This window comes from Chelon labrosus (assembly GCF_963514085.1).
Source record: "Chelon labrosus genome assembly, chromosome: 2".
Classification (NCBI taxonomy): Eukaryota; Metazoa; Chordata; class Actinopteri; order Mugiliformes; family Mugilidae; genus Chelon; species Chelon labrosus.
The window spans coordinates 28,275,745-28,292,926 of NC_140338.1; the positions used below are offsets into that span (position 1 = coordinate 28,275,745).

General features: G+C 42.0%; 1 protein-coding gene across 2 annotated transcripts in view; it reads left to right on the forward strand.

Moving 5' to 3' along the window:
• LOC311498739 (adenylate cyclase 9) overlaps nucleotides 1–17,182 on the forward strand; it is a 35,263-nt gene that overhangs the window by 10,326 nt on the left and 7,755 nt on the right. For both annotated transcript variants that reach the window (XM_084559462.1, XM_084559463.1), the window contains exons 3-5: nucleotides 15,841–16,040; nucleotides 16,322–16,429; nucleotides 16,627–16,901. In XM_084559462.1, the coding sequence (XP_084415588.1) occupies nucleotides 15,841–16,040; nucleotides 16,322–16,429; nucleotides 16,627–16,901 (583 nt within the window). The remainder of the gene's footprint in view (nucleotides 1–15,840; nucleotides 16,041–16,321; nucleotides 16,430–16,626; nucleotides 16,902–17,182) is intronic.

Genomic DNA, 17,182 nt, shown 5'->3' on the forward strand with positions numbered 1-17,182 from the left:
GGCCGGTGTGTCTCTGTCTGCATCTGGCTGTCGTTGTGTTTGATAACAGACTGAAAAGGAAAATGCTGAACAGTAGCACCAGAGTTTTAACATGAGAAAACAGAGGAAACATGAATGCACTTGTAAAAGCAGTTTTGAGATTCATCCAGCTTGTCAAATTCTGCTTCAAATGTATCCACCGGGGAAACAGCATAAATCAGTTTAATTGAACTCTTTAAATTATTTACAGTAGAAGTCTTTAGGATTATGTAACAGCTGAGGTAACGTTGTGACAGTTCAATACGGAAGGACGATAAACCGTAAAGTCTGAGTATGTAGGGATCCTTTCTTGGCTCGGTTATTGCAGCTGTTGCTGCTTGTGCTACAAAACTGTACTCTCAGAAACTACTAGCAAGTATAATATTACTTATTGTGTGCAAGGACTTTTCTTTTCTATCAAAGTCTTCCCAGACTCTGTTAAGAATGGTAACATTTTAAAATGTAACTTCACAGGACAGTTTGCTGATTGACAGATTCCCAGTCATTTTCAGCTGCTATCTTGAATAGATAAAATATTAACAATGTTTTATTATATTCACCATCCAAACAAATTTTTATATTACCGCATGGCTAAGATCAACTCCACATGACTGCCAAACATTTTTACATACACTGATCAGGCATAACATTATGACATTATGTCCTAATATTGTGTAGGTCTCCCTTGTGCCTCCAAAACAGTTGTGACTCATCAGAGAATGGACATGGGCCTTCTGAGGGTGTCCTGTGGTGTCTGGCAACAGAATGTTGTTAGTGGGGGCCTTTGGGTCCTATGGGTTGAGGGGAGGGGCCTCTGTGGATCATCCCATAGATACTTGATCAGTTTGGATCTAGTGAATTTGGAGGCCAGGTCAACACCTTGTGCTGTTCTTCATGTTTTTTTAGTTGTTCCTAAACCGTTTTTGAGTGTGTGTCTGTGTCAGGCTGCTATGGGGTGGGGGTGTCTGGTCTGGTCTAGGTGGGTGATACATGTCTAAGTAACAGCCACACGAAAACCAGATCCAACAGTTTCCCAGCAGAACACTGTATTGTCACAAGATGGTCAGTGTTATTTACTTTTCCTGTCAGTGGTCATAATGTTATGCCTGGTCGGTGTACAATGTGCATTGCTATTCCAAGCAGGGTACTTTTCATTCACAGTGTCGTGGTAATTGTCTCCTTCTGGAATTTCTAGACAACTGCCAGTAGACACCTGTTTCCAGTAATACACGCACATTTAAAAAATGTAATTTAGCTAACAAGAAATAGACGTTTAATGAAGTTTAATGATGTTCAAAGACACTCAAAGATGAAAAAGCATTAGCAGTGCAGTTAGCCTGACTTTCCGGTGCTGCACGCACACATACAGGAGTAGACCTACGAAATGGTCTTCTGCAATATTATATTAAGTACATCCTAATTCCATTATCATTAATGCTGTATGTGTATTGAAGAGAGAGAGAGAGAGAGAGAGAGAGACTATGCTGTAGATGCTATACTAAATCATAATTTAACAGTGACAGCCAGTAGCTAATGAACCTGCAGAATATAAGTTGAGGTAACAGCAGCTTTCTATGCTCTTTCTTCTTCTCTCACATCTAATAGAAATCTGGTTGCTCAGTATTTTCCTCTGCATCTCTGACACTCTTCTCTCTATTAATGGATGTGTAGTAACACTCACTCATTATGTCTCTCCAACATGTGTCTAATCGACTTTCTTTTACCCCATACACTGAACATATTTCACTAGAAGTCTGTCATTTCTGTTGCTCAGTAATGTCGTGAGTCAAATGTGTTTGTGTGTGTGTTCAGTTTTGATAAGCGTGCCCAGCCCTGTCTCAACCTGATTGCAGATGTGTAGCAAACACACACACACACACAGACACGCACTTATACTTAGACATTTGTGAGGACATTCATTGGCTCTAACTCTTACCATAAGTCTTATTCTAGCCTAAGCTCTGAATCCAAGTCTTAACCTTCAAACAGTCCTTTGAAGGTGTGGCGACTGGTCAAAATGTCCTCACTTGCGCAGTGTAAAATTCACCTGTCCCCACAAATGTAGTAATACAAGTGTACACACATGCGCACACACACACTTAATCTTTGGCTTGAATTTCCTGGCAGATTAATGTCCATGTAATACACCTTGCTATTTTTGGTAGAAGATAATTTCTGTAATTAACTGAATCCCAAACCTATGAGTCAGCTGCTCTTGTTCTATTTACTCTTTTTGACAGGCCTGTTCAGTACATCCAGCGTGTGCGTGTGTATTTGTGAACCAGAGGTTTCACATACTTATGTCTTTTTGTGACATGTCAGTCATCCAATGAAGCATTACATAACAGTGTTAGGACACATTGTCTTTATGTGTGTGTGTGTGTGTGTGTTCGCCTGTATTTAACAGACACTGAGGTATTATCTAACAGTCTGTATCATGAGCGCATAACAACATGTAATGTGACTGGATTCACTCACAAGCAAGGGCTCGGTTCAGACCGAGTATTAACATGTGCCCTGGGTGATCCAGTCGCAAGCAGCCATCTTAAGGTACAGGTGTGAACACACCCAAGAGGCTTTGAGGACAGATCTGAGATCTGATCACTCAGACCACATTAGAAGGTGGTCTGGGCCACCAAGTGAAGTTTTGCCTCATTCATTCATAAAAAGAAAATGTAGGCGCTATTTTTGAATGACTGCCAGAAAAGGACCACACCCTGTAAGATCAGCCCGTTCATTAGTAATCAGAGCCTTGACCCTTTTGTAGCAGCTAACAAACTAAACTGATAAATAAGCCTAAACAAGAATAAATTAACAGATGAAAGTATTGAAAATGAGTAGGTTGTGCAATTCTGTCATTGGAAAAAATATCTGCATGTGGTTAATTAGCCATGTAACACTGATTGATACCATGTTTCCTCAATAATGACTTAATAATGACTGTGTTTATTACTTTTCCCATTGACTGCCCCAAACAACACAGCAGCAAAGTTATTTAGCAAAGTTAGTGTGCATATGGATATGGCTTCTGGCATTTGAGGAATAATCTGAATTGTGTGCGGGTTTCTTAAAAAAAAAAAAAAAAAAAAACTCTTGAGGAGCAGAGATTAATAAATAATAACCTAATGTGCCGTACATGCTTTCTGTTAGGGAGGGAGAGTTTGCTACTCAGTCCGTTACACATTTTCTATCATGTTATCATGCGTGCACACAGCAAGCAAGGTTCATGGTTCTGAAACGATATTGGAATTTCTTTGTGACAGGCCGTTTGCATAATATTTTACTGTGCTCCAAATTAAGCAGCCTAAGTGATATTTGTATATAACATGTATGCGTAACCACTTGTGAAGGCCTATTTTAATGTGAACACACCTGCTTAGAGGGGCCCCCTTGTGATAGGACCACACAGGATGCATGGAAGGAGCTGCACGATGTCAGATTTTTTAAAGTCGACTGTTATGTGGTAAACGTCAAGTCGACACTAACTAGTCTCTGATGACGTCACTAACAAAACCACAGTAGAAAAAAAAAAGCTTTGCAACAATGAAATCTATATTCTTGACCTGAATACATGCAGTATGCTGAAAACAGACAGATTATGCGCTACGTACTGTGCAATGCAGATATGTATAGCCTGTATAAAAACAGGCTGCAACTCGGCACCATTTCATATGTGGATGGCATAGTGTAGCCATGTTCAAAAATGTGGTATTTCTCTGAAGCCTTATCTGTGTAGTGCAGCTAGTGCAGTCTAATAACTTTGACAATGAAAATTATTGATTTACAGCCACCTTCTTTCTGTAACCACGGGGCATTTGGTGATGTCAGTAATTGGCTGCTGTTGAGAGGATCTAAACCGTTTCTAAGCTAGCATCAGTGGATGTCTTTTCATATGAGTATGCATTGCACTAGTACTTTTGTTGTATTTCAGGACTGACATGTCACGGTAGTATGGGCTTCATCTTTAGTGAAGTATTTCAACACTACTATGACCCACTGGACTCCTCGCCTGACATTTTCCTGAGCAGTTTTATTAAACGCAAAGGTGCATGTGCCACCCTGGAGAAGTTTGGGCTATAACTACAAAATAGCTTAAAATGCCCAATAAATATTTCAACATGAAGTAGATACTGATAAATCTGGCTTGGATAAACACAATGAAAATTCGCTGCACTATCAATGTGGGCTTTTTTGCGCAATCTTTCTTTTACTCATAGTGCTCAGTACAGATACAGACAAGAAATATGGGAGGAAACAAGAGTGGTTGATAACATTCATCACAGTCTGTGACTGGGTTCAAACCACGGACGTTGCAGTTACGTGGTCAGCAGCACCTCAGATGGTCACACCACCATGACTGGGTTATTTAAACTCTTGCAATGCTGTTATTTTGGAAAAATTCTGGAAACGTTGAGCCGTGCTTTGTCATGGACATCCCTTTTACATGCTCCTCAATTGTTGGAATTATTCACTTTCTTTTTACAGAGGCCTCTCTGTTACTAATTGACCAGCTATTATGGAATGTATGATTGTCTGAATAGAGGAGCTCAAGAATTTAAAGTATATGTGGGTGGGTCAAGGCCCTGTCAATGACATCTGTGAACATTCGTTTTGTGTTTGCACACAGCACAGTAACACATCCCATTTCTTTTCTTGTTATTATGAATTTTGTGTGTATGTGTGTAATTTGACAACTGTTTAAAATTCCATATCTGCGACAGCTGCATGTGTCAGTTTGACAACACCGTGGTTGTCTCTGCTGCCCGGTGTGTGTGTGTGTTTGTGTGTGCGTGCCAACCACAGTTTGCTGGAGTGGTGCTGTGTTAAACGGCTGTTCTGAATAATAGATATGGTGTGCGGCCTCAAGCCTGTTAAAAAATCCATGAGCTTCCTCTGCTCTGGTTTATATGAGTTGAAGTGCTCATAAGTGAGAGCGAGAAGAGAGTTCATAGCCTGTGTGGGGAACACTCAAGATGAGATTTGGGCAATCACTAACTTGATATGTCAATTCTTAAAAGTGAATAAGTTTTTATTAGCATTGTCTGGTGAAAAACAACGAAATACAGTAAATACAGTAGTTACAATTGTTTGGCTCGTTATTCTACAGTGAGTGGGTTAGATGTGTCCTTTTTGGTGCAGAACATGCCATTGTTAAACATCTTTGAAGAAAAATGTCTCGATACTGCGAGTTATGTATTTACAGTTTGTAGTTGTTTCAGTTTCTCAGCTGTATTTGAGTCCATCGTCCATCTTAACCGCCTGTTATGTTGAAAATAAAAATGCATCCATTATTCTATGAATGATATTGACTATCACCATTTAATACACTCTGAAACAGCCAAATAGGGTTTTCTAATCAAATTGTTACGAGAGAATTCAAGAATATTTTATACAGTTTGGAGTTTGTTTTAGAGTCCTAATGACAAAGACATAGGCTAAAACGACGTTTCTGTGTAATTATCTGTGTAAACCTTTTAAAAAAGAAGGGTATTGTGGGTCAGAGAAGCCCATGCCCACACCTGATGGGAATGTGATAAGTTTTGCAGGTACTCCTCCTCCTCCTCTGATAGTGGATATGTATTAAATGGTTTTAACTTAATGTCATGTGCTCGGTTATAAAAATGTCAACCTAAGCACTAGAACGTGAGCCAGAAATGTTCAACCAATCATAGATAATCTGAGTCTGCACATTTGTTCCAGAGATTTTCCACATCCATACCTATAACATGGCTGAAAATCATGCTACATGAGTGCTATAGAGCATATGGGTATAGGTGGTTAATGTCTTCGAACTATCATCCTTGCAAGCAATGAGTCGAAATACGTTTCAGTGTTCGGCGTTTTGGGACAGCTTATTTCCACCCTGGCATGCCAATCAGAGACAGTTGTGTCTGTGATATGGAAGTATGTTGAAGTATGTGGCTCAAATTGACTCATAAACAAAGGTGTCAAACGCTACACACTGGTGTGCCCACAGTCAAAAGAATTTCAGGGAGATAAATAGCAGGTGACTAGTATCAGTAGGGCTGGTTCACCAATAAGAGTCAGTCTGTAGACAATTTCTAGAGTAGACTAATCTGTTTAGCAAAGAACGCTGCTCGCCAGGTCTGTCCAACAGTGTGCCCTTTGGTCACATAGGAGAATGGACTGCAGGACAGATAGGCCTTGACAAGTGTGTTCAATTAAGGACAATATGTGGTGCACACCTTGCCTAAATTACTTTGTACGATATGTTATTTCACAGGTCACTTTGATGGAACTCTGGGCAAAGTAGTGAAACTGTCACTTTAGTCAGACTCTCTTCAAAATGACATGTACCTCTATTACTTCCTATAAGCACTGAGTAAACCTCTCTTTCATTGGTAGTCTGTAGAAAGAGACATTAAGGGGAAGAAGAGAAGAGGGAGGGAGAGACGAAGTAGCCTGTGGTCATGACCCTTTCCCAAGGATTTCCCACAGTCTAGCTAAGGGCAGCGAGGGTAGTGTGCGTTTGCGTATGCGTATGTAAGATTGATGAGAGCATTGTGAATCCTTGGCATAGAGCAGAATGATTCACCCCATGCAACAAACGCATGACTCGAATGGGTCTATGTGATCCAGCCACATCATTTGCACTAAAATGCATCAGACAATGTGAACATATGGCTTTTTAAGCATCTGTCACCATTTTGATTGTGCTTTAGGTTTTATTAGGATACGCCTCATATGATAACATACTCATATGCTTTGAGTGTGCGCACATGCACGAAACAGACGTGCCAGTCGTCATCAGCATTCCCTCTGCAAGGTTGGTCATTTCTTCCTCAAGGACTGTCCTCTGCCGCTGAGCAGCAGCTTCCCCGAGAGAAACTGGGAGAGGGACTGTGAAGTGGGACACTAAAATGCCTTTTAACAGCTGTGTGCGTGTGTTTATCAAAGTGACGCAGTGACAGTTGGGAGTGCGTCACTGTTCCTGTCAACCCACTGAACTACATGCCACACACGCATGTTTGTATGGCTATCTCTGTGAGGACATTCATTGACATAATGACTTCCCTAGCCCCTTACCCTAACCGTAACCACCTCAACTTAGTGCCTACTTCTAACCCTTACCCCTAGCTCTAACCATAACCTATTTACAACCTTTGCCCTAAAACTGAGTCTTAACCCGCAGACAACCTTGTTAAGAAGTGAGGACCGGCCAAAATGTCCTCACTTTGCAAAAATGTCCTCCCTCTGATGGTGTAAAACTCAAACTGGCCCTCGGAAAGATAGCTTTACAAGAACATGGACACAGAGCCATTATAAGCATATGGCGAATGATAGAAGAAGGCATAATCATTATGCCCTATGTTAAATAGACGTAATGCTAATTGGAATCAACAGGAGACCAACTCAAAACCAATTCATGCCATGTTATTTGAGCACAATACTAAACCAAAAGACAACTCTTCTTTCAGCACATTTTCAGCATCCCTAAATGAGTAAACTACTTTGTTCTCATTGTGTTTCCGACTCATTCAATAACCATTACATCCTAGCGTATCTAACGGGTGATGTGACAAAGGTCTTGTCTTTGGCAAGAAACCCACGAGGTCATGCTCACCAGACTTCCTATAAATATTTATTAAATCTCTAAAAGGTTATTAAATAAAAAATGAGACATATAAAGGAGTTTGAAAGGGAAAAAGAAAGGGACAAAGCAGAGGGAGAGTGTGAGGAACTCCCTGGACAAAAATGATGGCACAAGAGAAGGTCGGGAGTGAGGGAGGGAGTGAAGGAGGGAGGGATGGGAGGGAGGGAGGGAGGAAGGGAGGAAGGAATGGGAGGGTATTTGAAGGAGGATCGTGTGAGAGCCTCATCCCTCGGTTCCATCAGCGTGTCCAAATATGGAGGCTTCTGCTATTGTCGAGCCCAGTTCTCAAGACCCGCCACCGACCAGGGAGAAAACTGGAGGGTAGCAAAGGGAGGGGTTGGGGGGTTTGGAGGGAAAAAAAATAGGAGAGCAGTGGGAGAAAGTTTAAGTGAAAGGCAGATGGCTGAAAAATGAGAGAAAAAGACAGCCGAGACTAGACAGACCCACTATAAAGATAGGTAGAGAGAGGTGCTGTGAGATGGAAGGTTTGGCAAGACAAAAGAGAAGAAGTCGAAGGTGAAGGTTAAAGCAATAGTTGATTAAAGTTGGACAGTTGGAAGGCCAAGTTTGTGGAAAGGAAAAGCAAGTTGAAGTCTATTTTTGGTGCTGGAGTTGTTTATTTTCTGGCTCTTCCAAGAAGAAAGATGAAAGTGAAGAATGAGAGAAAAAAGTTAGATGAATCTCAAAAGAGAGAAGAAAACTTTAAATCACTGCCTGCTGCTTTAATTTGTCCATTTCTGTTTCAGGTTCAAAGTCGACTTAAGTTGCTTTAATGCTTAATTGGTCTGGGTAAATGTTAAAGGTTTCTCCCACTTCCTTTTGTATTCACATACATGTTTGCTCTTCTGTGTGTGGGACCAGAGGGGAGCCAGCGACCTTTGGGTCACAGGGGATGGTTTTGATCATGTGGTTGGAAGTTGCCATAAGGTCAAAGATCGTTTGTCAGGAAACGCAGAGTCCGGGTTAGGGTGGCCCTCTGGGGATCGTCTGAAATGTCAGTTTTAGTTGAAAAAGCTACCAGCGGAACTTCCCAGGAGAACCTGGGTGTGCACGTGAGCACAGGAGTTGGTGTGCGTTGGTGTGTAGTGAGGGTTAGGAAGGCTGTGAGTGTGGGTGTGTGTGTTGAGGAATGCAAAGCTGTGCAATCATTCACCTCTGTTTATGAGTAAGTTATTATGTAAGAGCTGATGTGAAATGTAGGGCAGTGTTCATTAATTTTTAAAACCGCTGAACGCCTCATTCGTCGGTCTCTGTGACGTCAGGAAAAAGGGAGAAAACCAAGCCATCACACATTTGCAAAGCCTTAGGGCAGTGAAATGGCAAACTGACATCAAAGAACTACTACCAATGAAGTCGGACTCTGACGTCACCTCACATTCCCCGTGTCTAGATTAAAAAGACGGTCGGCGTGAAAGGAAATAACTCCATACCAGCAGGTGGCAGTAGTCTGTATTAGTCGTTCTAAAGGGGAAAACAGCAGTGGTACTGCTAAATCGGAGGCTAGGAAGAGCTTCAAAACTTTGTACAGAACTGGCCTCTCCTGAATTATACTGATCAATGTGTCTGTAGTTTTTTGACCATGCGAATTACCATGCCCAGCAGAACCAGTGCCAGTGGTGCAGGATAGTACTGCAGACGCTTACTGACGGCCTGACACTGGCCATCAGCTGGCTGTCGGTGTGGTGTGTCCTGGTCTTTAGGGTTATTCTTAAAAGGACTGTTTTATCGAACAGCTCAACTATGAAATATTTGTTTCACACTGATATAAACGTGAGAAAAACTGCAAATAATTGCAGTAAAAGATTATTTCATTCCATGTGTTTGTTAGCATATGTGTGTCAGTGTTAGGGAGCTGGGAGGGTGTGAGCTAGAGAGTAATTCTCTGTTGCGTGCCTGTGCGGCCACGATCGCATGTTCTTCACGTGTACATGTGGAATGTGACGACTCAGCTACGCTTCCTCCCCATTCATCCTTGTGTTCCTTGATTGAGTCATCTGTGTGTATGTGCCCTTTAAATTCAGTCTCATTAAAGCGACCGTGCGCACACTCCCGCCTGCGTGTTTGCAAATTTGGGGTATTTTTTAATATATGAGAATATGAGGGGAAAAGAAAGTCACTGCAATGCACTACCTCGGATGAGTCATACGCGCAGGAAATGCCAGGTTTGTGTGTGTGTGTGTGTGTGTGTGTGTGTGTCTGGATGCATGTGTGTGTCTTTTTGCTCGAATATGTGAGCCAGCTGATGTGTCTCAGACAGGCATATGCTGGATATAGTGAAAGGGAGGATATGGTGACAAACATTACATTACATCAAGTCGAGTTTGGGGTTTTCAGCGTGCAGTAAAGTGTGTAATGAAAACACTGCTATGTATTGTTTGGGTCTTTGCAGTTGTTGCATCATGCACTGAAAGACGTGGAAGTAACAAATTAAAGAACTAAATAAATCAGTCTCACAGTTGCAACTAATCCACATGCTTCCACACAGGTATATAATGAAGGTTACACAAAATTTGTGGTTTGAAAATTCTTTGTATCGTGGCCCAATTAAGTGCCTGGTAGATTCTGGATTCGGATTAGTTAGACATTGTACTCTTTGTACTCGAGAACACACAATAAATCAGAGTAGAGGAAGCTGCTGGAGTGAAATGAGCGCCTGCAGTCTCTGTTAATGGCCTGACGTGCAGGTCAGATGTGAGGCCTCAGGAACGGTTGTCGGCTTTGGTTTATGTGCCCAATTGAGTGTATACTCAATGCTGAGCTGTGTTTACCTTCACTCCCATTAAAGAGCAAATCTGAATTGGCTTGGAGTGACTTTGGTCTATGTTATTAAATGTCTGCATTGAAAGAAACTAGTCCGAAAATTAGAGAAAATGTGAGAGGGATAGGAAGCATTTGAGCAGGAGATCGGGAAAGAAATTGAACTACAACCTATGAACCTGTGGGGTGTGTTTGAGTATAGCTGGAGGCCGTCATCTCTCTGATAGCAGACATTAACCTCATACAGTGTCTTATAATCCGACCTGAACTTTGGTTAATGGACTTGATGGGCCACCTTTGGCCCATTTCATTATATTTTCCATCCTTCAACTCTAACATTGTTTACTTGGCTAACGTTTTACCTAAGTTTATTACTTCTTAACATCAGCAGTCAGGTCTTCATGTGTGTGTTCAACCAATAACCTTACAGTTACGCCTTGACCAACTGAGGCTCCTCTTACGTCAAATTTAGAAAGTTTAAGCAATGACTAAAACAGACCCTAATATTGGAACTCTAAAGACTATGATTGTTCACAGTTCCTGCAGTTTGGACACACATACAGCGAGATCCTTTTCTGGGTATGTAAAAGTTCCTGCCGTCGAAAAACACTGAACATGCCGTCTTTGGGCATGTGCTGTTTCAATATACACCAATCAGCCATAACATTATGAGCACTGCCATGAGAAGTAAATAACATAGACAATCTCATGACAATTCAATGTTCTGCTGGGAAACGTTTGGACCTGGTATTCATGTGGATGTTACTTAGACATGTACCACCCACCTAGACCAGACCAGGCACCCCCACCCCATAGCAATGACACTCCTTGATGGCAGCAGCCATCCCCGGAGGGATGCAGACTGACACGGACACACACACAAAAACGCTTTAGGAACAACTAAAAAAAAAAAAAACCACGAAGAACAGCACAAGGTGTTGACCTGGCCTCCAAATTCACTAGATCCCAAACTGATCAAGTATCTGTGGGATGATCCACACAGGCCCCTCCCCTCAACCCATAGGACCCAAAGGCCCCCACTAACAACATTCTGTTGCCAGACACCACAGGACACCCTCAGAAGACCCATGTCCATTCTCTGATGAGTCACTGTTTTGGAGACACAAGGGAGACCTACACAATATTAGGAATAATGTAATGCCTGATCAGTGTATGTGCATCAGAGGTCTTGAAAATGTGTGCCTGACTCAAAAACCAACTATTACATGTTCGACATTAACCTATTGATTCATGTGTTGCCAAATCTGAACAGACTTGAAAAACACTAAAAGCCCTCTCTAGATCTGGTCTGTCCTGGGATAATGTACAAACATCTACCTTTGTAGATATAATGGGTCCATTCCAAGTTTACAAAAACGGATCAATTCTTATTTTCAGGTGATTATTGATTTATGAAAAGAGCGTCAAAAATCTTTGAGGACAATCTGTGGAGCTCTCCAACTAAAACAAAGTTTGAGGTGATGCAGAAGTATCACACTTAGTTTAGGATGAACAAGCTAGGATTGTGTGTTTTGTTGCCTTTGCATGTGTGTGCATTGTAGTGGTACTAGCTGTCCCCAGCTGAACCCTACCTGCTCCAACCAGCTGGTCTGAATAAATCAATAAAGCCCACTGAGCTGAATTGAGACTTTAGAGTGCTGGTGTCAGTTTCTTTCACCAAGTGCTGCCTTTACAGAGCTTGAAGGAGATCAATACACACACACACTCACAGACACACGAATAGATTAGCTTTGTTATACTTTAGAGCTTGGACAAACACTGTGCATGCTGTAATGCACTGTATCTGGAAAGCAGTAGATACTCGTACCCTTGCACTCATAACCACATTAACTGTGTACTTTACTGTTGGTATCTGTTGTGTTTAAATGCCCTCACAAGTCAAGGTTTGTTTTAGAGTTTGGAGCAAGCTATTGATAAAGTTCGAAGTGGGGGAAGTGGAAGTAGAAAAGGAATGTGGGTTATGCGAGGCATGCCAAAACTCGGTGGCCTTCAAAGTACTCTGTGGTCTCTTCTCCCCCTCGCCTTACCATCTCTATGCCATTTGCCACTGCTTGCTTTCACTGTCCTCTACGTCTGTGCCTCTAGCTTGTCAGCATTTTGCCTGTCATGCAGGAGACATGCAAGAGTGAGAAAGCAGATAACAAAACATGTGTCTGAAGTCATTTTCCGGGTCTATGTCTTTAGCTGGAGAGGCCTGGCCTTAACAGACTTTAAAAGGTTACAACATTAACCCTCTTCTTCTGCAGCAGATCTTGGCCAGCTCAAACAAGTAAAACTGTAATATTTACAAGGCTTAATGAATGAATTTCCAGGGTCTTGATAATGTACATTCTGCAACACCAGAGTATAACAGAGACATTTTTCTATAATGACAAATCAAACTGTCTGTTGTAAAAGAAATGCCTTTGGAAGGCTCATTTTTAAAATAAGCTTGTTTAGCTCCTTGCTTACATGCACCACTGACTGCTATTCAGTAGACACTGAATCAGCATCTAAAGCAGAGGATGAGACAAGCTTCTTCTTGGCTTTTCATTCATGAAAAGTAAAAGTAAGTTTGATCCAACAGCCTCCAGAGCTGCTTTCACTTTCACTGGCATGGATTGTTGGCATACTCCAGTCTTTGAAGGCTCCACTGAAGTGATGACTTGCATTTTTTCAAAGACACTCACTCTGTTAAGACGATGACTGTGAAGAGTTCTATCCAATAAGGCCCGTAGATATTCCATTAGATTAGTCAGAAACCGGTCAGTAACCCATTGTGACCTGCATTCCTTAATATGTTTTGTCTAATAGGCGGTTTGGGCTTTTCCATCAATTTGACACTGTAGCCATGCAGACCCTAACGTTGTAGCTGACGTGCACCTCCCCAGTAATGTAACTACCCATCGCGGCCACTAGAGGTGTGATTGGTCCGCTTGGTAGTAGCGTATTTCTGCTTTAGTATTTCCAGCTGATTCTCCATCTCCGCAATTCTCAAATTGATTGTTTTGGATCTATAAAGACGGAACACATCAAGGAAAGGTTAACTGGGGAGGTTCAGAGGTCGCCATTTCTGTTAGTGAAGCAGGTAGTAGAAACATAAATGAACCCGACTGGCAAAAAAGACGCACCGCAGTGTAGCGTTTTTACAGAGCGACCCAGACTGTCGAGCAGGCGTAGGCTGCATATGTAGGTTACAGCGTCTATGTCCCTCAGTACCTTCGATGAGCCTGAGATTTCAGTTTGTCACCTATCTGGGATGATTTTCTACTAGTTTCTAATGAAACTAGTAATGTGTATAACAACAAGGCTGTTTGTGGCCTAAAGGCTGAGGACTTCTGCTAGGTCTATTCAGTTCCAGGGCCAAGAAGTAGACACACAGTTCGTCCAGACTCCAAGATAAGTTCATTGTTAGTTATGCATTCATAGTTTCATGCAGACAAGGACTGAAAAAACGTGGGGCGGGAATTATGTATTATATTTCTGGAAGATTCAACTCTGCACAGCACGCAGCGTCAAAAAACTCTGATGTTTGAGGCATTTAAACACATTTGATCGTTGTATTTAGCGTGCGATGTGTTGAAGGAGTACTCTCCACGTAGACATCGTTAGTGTGAGTATTAGGTTGGATAACTGTACAGGACTCCGTGAAAGTGATGGGAGTGGCAGATTGTACCACTGTAAAGGAACTGTCCATTTTGTTTCACCAAAGTAGTACACTGTCTCACTAGAAGTGAAGATAATTGGAGAATACAAGAAAAAGGAGTAACTTACTACAGAGAGGGAGGATTGAAAGAGATAGAGAGTGGTGGGACTGTGTTTGATTCACTAAATATGTTACAAATATGCTGTAGTACACAAACCAACTTAGTAACACACCCATTCAGCATCAGACTGACGCACATGCTTTCACATATAAGTCAGATGCTCATCGGTCACACTTGTGTCATACAGGCTGACCTGTTATTGAATATCTTTCACTTCTTTTGTTACAAAACAAAACGGACCTCTCCTCATTTAAAAAAAATTTATTTATTACAATTATTTTCCCCTTTTATTATTCCTCATAATGAGAACCAGTCATTGCGCATCATAATACAGTAATATGTGTCAGTGATATGATTCATAGATACTGCAGGAAAAATGTGTGTGAATCGTGACAATCCTTTTAAAATAATGCAGCAATGGGAGCAGAGTACAAAGGTCAATGTTCTTGTGTCAGAAAGTTGCAGTAACTTTTTAAATGATGATTCCAGTTTGGCATATTTGTCTTTTTTACATCATTATATAAAGTTTTATCCAGCCCACTGAGCTCACTCACTCTAGATCGTAAGTGCATTCACATAAAGGAAATAAAATAAAATAAAAAAGAGCAGAGATGCTAAATGTGATGGTGAATTCCGCTTTATGTGTAAATTGTGAACATAACAATGAAATGTGAGATCAGCAGGCAGGAAGTCCTGAAATAGTACTGGACCAGACCTTTTTGAGTTTCTCCCCCAGTGCTAACAAAGTTTGCATATTTAGTTGTTTCAGTTGTTTTAGTTGACAGTGAAGCCTGCTAGCCAGGTTCGGGTTTAGCTGGCCTCATTGTGTGTATTTGGACAGGCTGATAGCGCCTGGCTAAGGGCCACTACTCTAATCCACTGTTTGTGTATTTCCTTGTTGGCCCTACAGTAGTGTGAACAGGCCAGAGCCCTAGGCTGATGTGCAAACATAGCTGGTGAAACACCCAGTGTTGCATTACCACCTGCTTGTCAGCATGCGTGTGCATCAACGGGGCCTAGAAGATGGATGGGCTGATGAGAGCATGCCTGCAGCCAGACATTATTTTCACATCAAAATTTTTCTTAGGAAATATCAGCAATGGCTAATACTATGTGCGCTGATCTGAGAAATGAGTGTGTGTCTCTACAGCTCCAGCTTCTATCCAGGTTTTAGCTGACACATACTGATGATGAACAACTACACATGTGTCTGTATTTTCAGTATTAACTCAGTTAATAATTAAATCAGTGACAGAGGAAAAAATTGTCCTCTAGGTTGTTGCACTGACAAACACCTGACAGGGTAACAGGTAATTTAGTGTTTTACGTGTCACCCGTCTGTCAGTGATGCTGTCATTTAGGTTTAGTACACCTGTGAGTGGCAGTTGTGAGTTCACTGTTTCTGGGTGACATGATCACTGACATGGAGCAGGAGGAGTTGAGGGAGAATCACAGAGTTTAACATGCATTATTAAGGAGGAAAAATTATCTTTCTTTGAGCTCTCAAATTCTGGCAGTATTTCATCTGTCCAGAGGGATGCAGAATATGAACATCTCACTATTATTTTCCACTGTGCGCAGCTGTTTTTTTTTTCTGTCAAGGCAAACGAAGAAAATGAAAGTGAAAGTCATTCTCACTAACTTCTAAACAAAAGGAATCGTCCTGTTTTTGCTTTACATTAGGGATGAAGACGTACCTCATCTCTGGGAGGAAGCTGGATCATGATGTGCAGTGTGGCTGTTCTCAGACGGGACTGCCAGGTGGAGATTTTGTAGGAGTTGGCGTGTCCTCCTGTCCTACGCCCCACACACCAGACCTCATTCCTGGAGGGGCGCAGGCTGCTGAACCCCTGCTTCCTCACCAACCACCAGATAGGACTGGGGTAAGAATAAAAGAAAATGATTACGGTTGTTGCATTAGTTCACATTTTGTGTGGCTAAAACCACATGGAAATCAATCTAGCATTCATGCTTTCTTGTGCTTTTGGGGACTAACTTAAAGTACTAAACTGTTTGATAGTCCTCACCCTGCAACCTGAAGAGAATACACATAAGTACTCCTGACTCAATCAGTCATATATAATGTGATGTTGTTTTAACACCTGCTGTTTCTCTATGATATATATTTTGAGCCTCTCCCCCTGCTGTCCCTTTCTCCCTCTAGCCTCCCTGTGTGTTCCATAGTGTGGTCTTGTCTCCGGTGGCAGAGCAGGGTGACGACGTTGCTGTGCTGAATGGCTGCCAGGAAGAGCGCAAGACCAGCAGTGCCAAGGTACAGTACACGTGCATGAACAGTGACAGCGCCAGGAAGCTTGTCAAGCACCCCTTTGAGCATTTGCCACTTAAGCTACTAAACAGTCAAGCCCTGTGTCTGTGCCTTTTTGTGCCCTTTCCTTTGCTCCTACTCCTTCTTATCCTCTGACTCTTCTTCAACTGTTTGACCTTGATCACCTTTATCGCGCCCTCCAGTTCATGCCAGGTCACAGCCCCAGGACAGCCAACGGTCTCCTGAGTCCCCCGCTGGAGGACCCAGTGCGGGCCAGCCAGAGTTCGCTATGTGACATGCTCCAGGAGAAAGAGAAAAAGACCAGCACTAGCACAGGAACCGGCACCAGTCTAGGTATGGCTGGAGGCACGGGAGCGACAGGTACAGGCATGGATCACTCTGCCTTGATCCAACTACGTGCCGAGAACTTCAGACAGAAGAGTGACGCCCACTTTGTGGATGTTATCAGGGAGGACAGGTGAGCAGAGAGGTTAAAGGTGGAATTTATGAATTGATAATGTCCCTTGGGGGTTACTGATTCCGCATGACTGGTTGTCTATTAATAAAGGGATGCATTTGTCATGAGGCTTTTATTTTTTTTAAGTCAGTAATCATTCATTATGGTAATAAACCATTGTACTTTGGTTGGTTGTACTTTGGTTTACGTATAACATAACCCATTATAATAGGCCTCGGGATACTCTTAATAATACAACTTCTGCTGTAAATTTGTCATGTAAATTTAAAGAATTTAAAACT